We start from the raw sequence: 4,229 nt of genomic DNA on the forward strand, positions 1-4,229 counted from the left end.
AATACATATGTCTTTGTATACATGTATTTTACACTAGAGAGATTCTCAAGCTAACCACGTTATACCAAATTAACGATAGATTTACATAAAATAATATAAAGCACTAAGCATCATAATTCAAAATTATCGATTTACTAAACCTGAGTCAATCGTTCATAAATTATACGTATATCAAATACTAGATCAACTCAGTTGGAGCAAAGTTATGTGATTATTTTATGTCATCTTAAGATTAAAGCATGATGTGATAATGGTGTAAAACATAAATACTTATCTCGATTGAAAGCTTTTCCTTAGTAATCTCGACGATCGTTTGCGGAGATGGAGAACAAAACATCGCTACGGTTTTGCGAGATTTTGTTTTTACTTCACCACGAGATATTAATCATCCCTTCAAACAAAAGACCCACTTTATCAAACCAACTATAGACCAAACCAAAGTCAATGATGAATGAATACCAAATAACTAAAAGCATGTTCAAGGTAAATCAGTGATAAAACATGTGTCGATCAATAATAAAATATAGTTTGGTAACAACTCACGTTTTAAACAAAGCAATTAATAATAAACATATGTCGATCAATGGTGAAGTATGATGAAATCTAGCTTTTAAAATATCATGATGGAGTAGATATCACGGTTATGTACTTGAGAAAAATTAAAGTATTATAATGAGATCTGAGCATAACATGATAAAGCATTCTTAACCAAACAAATAGAATCAAACAAAAAAAAAACATGATGGCGATGAGATCGTGAAGCCATATAAATAGGCTGGACAATAAATTTTGATTTAAGTAAATGAGACCAAAGCGATATAAATCATGAGCAGAACCATAATTAAATACGAGGCCACTTATCTTTTAGAATAAAACTTAGGCTCGTAGGGATCGGAGATCAAAAGCGGAGATGGAGACAAGATGATGAAAAACTGAGACATCATCGATTAGGGTTTCGATAGAATTTTTTTTTTTTTTCTTAATTCAGACGGCCAGGGTTTTTGGTTTTTGTGAGAGATTTAGGGTTTTGAGATTTTTAGCTTTTAGGGTGAGAGGCTATCGTGCTGATAACGTGTTGTGAACTGTGTCTTTCATTAATAGAATAATGGATATATATACAAGGATAATAGCAGGATACAGAGAATAAGGTAAAACCCTAATGGGCCATGGGCCGGTTATGGAGTCCATCCATATGGTTTATAACACAAATCTTTTTCTTATCCATGGTGAATAAACGAGGCGATTGCATCACGAGGACGAGGTTTGCTAGCATTATCCCAAATTAAAAATGACGGCCAAACCTGTCACTGCCACGTGTCACCCTGATCTCCTTTTGGCTTCGTTTGGAGCTCACCGGTCGCGTCTTTATCCTCTCATCATCTTCCTCGAAACGTACAACACACAAAAATTGTCTATAAAGATTGCAAATTTCAATCATTAAATATCTGATTCAAAACGCATTTGGTAGGCTGAGAAAGAATTAGGATCACAAAGGATGGATCACGCCGCAGATGCTCACCGTACGGATTTGATGACCATTACAAGATTCGTGTTGAATGAACAATCAAAGTATCCAGAATCTCGTGGTGATTTCACCATTTTGCTTAGTCACATCGTTTTGGGTTGCAAATTCGTTTGCAGTGCTGTTAATAAGGTACTAAAGTTTCGATTTTTATACAATTTTTTTGTGTGTGTCAGGGCTTAAAACATATGATGTCGCTTTCAATTTTGTTGTGTAAAGTTTCGATTTTTATGGGTTGTTGATGATGATCTGGAATTCTCTTTTAAAATTTGTGGAGTTGTCTCAATCGTCTTTAGTGTTTTATGATGGCCCATTGAGAAAGTTTTGATTTTTATGTTTGTTGCAGGCTGGTTTGGCTAAGTTAATTGGTCTTGCAGGAGAAACAAACATTCAGGTATGTTTATGGTTTTTGGTTCTAATGATAAGATTATTGGATTTGGTTCTTTTTTCGTGGCTTGAGATTTCATTTTTTTTTGTGTTAATAAGGGTGAAGAGCAGAAGAAACTTGATGTGCTCTCTAATGATGTTTTTGTCAAAGCTCTGGTTAGCAGTGGAAGAACTGTAAGTGTTTATTGACTTGCTATGAAGTTGAAAAGAGTCAGGCATGTCTTCTCACTGTTTTTGGCAATTGAAACTTTGTGGTAGTCTGTTCTTGTCTCGGAGGAAGATGAGGAAGCTACGTTTGTTGAGCCATCCAAGCGTGGAAAGTAAGTTAAAAATTGATCTCTTGTTGGTTTAGGCGCGTATGAAATGGTTATTGTCATCCGCTTATTCGAGTCTTTTTCTGTTATTAATAGGTACTGTGTTGTTTTCGATCCACTTGATGGATCTTCAAACATTGACTGTGGTGTTTCCATTGGAACAGTATGTTTCTTTATCTAACCCAAGTTTTCTGTTTTACATTGAAAGAGGGCTTGGATAATGAATCATGTGAAAAAAAGTTTGTCTTTTGTGTTTGTTTTCATCGTGTGTAGATTTTTGGGATTTACACGTTGGACCACACTGATGAGCCAACCACTGAAGATGTTCTGAAACCTGGGAATGAAATGGTGGCGGCGGGTTATTGTATGTATGGAAGCTCCTGCATGGTACTGAAAATGAAATTCCCAAAGGCAATATTAGTATCAATTAGTCTGATTAGTTATTTCTAGATTTTTAATTTTATGTGATTGGATTGCTCAGCTTGTGTTGAGCACTGGAACGGGTGTCCACGGGTTTACTCTCGACCCATCTCTAGGAGAGTTCATTCTAACTCACCCGGACATTAAGGTAATATGAACTTATAAAACAATGATCGTTCTCTCTTTTTATAAATTTTTTAAGACTCATTAGTGTTTCTTGTGCACAGATTCCAAATAAGGGAAACATTTATTCAGTGAATGAAGGCAATGCGCAGAACTGGGATGGTCCAACTACAAAGTATGTAGAGAAATTGATTAAATCTGATCCAAGTCATCAGCTGACTTGATATATTCATGGTTTTCGCTGTTGGTGTAGGTATGTAGAGAAATGCAAGTTTCCTAAAGATGGTTCTCCTGCAAAGTCTCTGAGATACGTTGGAAGGTATTATATGGGACCCTTTTCTATGTTAAAGCTCCGTCATAGAAAATAGCCTATGGTTTGGTCCCCTTTTGGTTAATTTCATTTTGTTAACAGTATGGTAGCCGATGTTCATCGCACACTACTTTATGGAGGAATCTTCTTGTACCCAGCTGACAAGAAAAGCCCCAATGGGAAACTGCGGTAAGTTTAGGATTTGGCTGTTCAAATATATAACAATTGAAAGGTCGTTCTGGTTTTGAGTTTTATTGCATCTCCATAAACTGTTAAAAACCAGCAGAAAACTAAGCTATTGTTTTGGCTTACATATGTGAATAGTGTGTTGTATGAAGTTTTCCCGATGTCGTTCTTGATGGAACAAGCCGGAGGTCAGGCCTTTACGGGAAAGAAAAGGGTATAAATTCTCCTCTTTACCCTGATTTTCTTATTTGACACTTGACAGAAATATGAAGGTTTTGTTGGTTATTCGGTTTACTGGTAAAGTATTTTTACATTTCAATGTCCTGATGCAGGCACTAGACCTTGTCCCGGAGAAGATCCATGAGCGTTCTCCGATATTTCTTGGTAGCTACGACGATGTAGAGGAGATTAAGGCTCTGTATGCTGAGGAGGAAAAGAAGAACTAAGCTTCTCATTCTTCTTTTTTTCTCTTACTGTCTCTGTCTCTCTTATTCCTATATACAGTATCTTCTTCTGATGAGACGAACATAACTCATTTACAAAAGGAAGACCTTTCTTTACCTTAAATGCACATAAAAATCTTCCTTCTTTCATATCCTTAATTTTTCTTCAGCTTCGAACATCCAATTTTAGATCATTCCAAGCTTGTCTTTTGATTGATCCCACCTTACGCCACAAAGAAAAAAAAAGAACTTTATTTCAAGTTTGGGAAAACAGCTTCCAATTATCTTAACCTTTTAAATTGGAGATCATACAGCGAAAACATTTGAGCTTTCAATTTATGGATTGGATTTTGCTAGATGTTGTTTGTCTCTAAAATTAGTTATATAAAATGTGTACTTGGATACAATTTTGTAGGGGTGGGCGTATGGTTTTTCGGTTTTACAAAAACTGAAACCATATAGAAACCGAATGTAATTCGGTTTGGTTACGGTTGAATTTTTTGGTTTTACGGATTTCCAGTTTT

At 35.7% G+C, this 4,229-nt stretch overlaps 1 protein-coding gene across 1 annotated transcript; it reads left to right on the forward strand.

Moving 5' to 3' along the window:
• The first annotated feature begins 1,204 nt into the window (after window positions 1–1,204).
• On the forward strand, window positions 1,205–3,859 carry LOC9330022 (fructose-1,6-bisphosphatase, cytosolic). Its single transcript, XM_002891219.2, has 12 exons — window positions 1,205–1,654; window positions 1,869–1,916; window positions 2,009–2,083; window positions 2,168–2,229; window positions 2,320–2,386; window positions 2,497–2,610; window positions 2,705–2,791; window positions 2,871–2,941; window positions 3,020–3,085; window positions 3,179–3,265; window positions 3,401–3,476; window positions 3,595–3,859. Exons 1-12 carry the CDS (start codon window positions 1,496–1,498, stop codon window positions 3,706–3,708), a joined length of 1,026 nt encoding a protein of 341 aa, XP_002891265.1. The 5' UTR covers window positions 1,205–1,495; the 3' UTR covers window positions 3,709–3,859.
• The last annotated feature ends 370 nt before the right edge of the window (window positions 3,860–4,229 follow it).

Source organism: Arabidopsis lyrata, assembly GCF_000004255.2.
Source record: "Arabidopsis lyrata subsp. lyrata unplaced genomic scaffold ARALYscaffold_1, whole genome shotgun sequence".
Classification (NCBI taxonomy): domain Eukaryota; kingdom Viridiplantae; phylum Streptophyta; class Magnoliopsida; order Brassicales; family Brassicaceae; genus Arabidopsis; species Arabidopsis lyrata.

Excerpts from the sequence above, each read along its gene's own strand:
- LOC9330022 (XM_002891219.2), top strand. The coding sequence starts at position 1,496 with ATGGATCACGCCGCAGATGCTCACCGTACGGATTTGATGACCATTACA. Across the intron at positions 2,084-2,167 it reads TGGTTAGCAGTGGAAGAACT|TCTGTTCTTGTCTCGGAGGA; the intron begins GTAAGTGTTTAT and ends ACTTTGTGGTAG. Across the intron at positions 3,266-3,400 it reads AGCCCCAATGGGAAACTGCG|TGTGTTGTATGAAGTTTTCC; the intron begins GTAAGTTTAGGA and ends ATATGTGAATAG.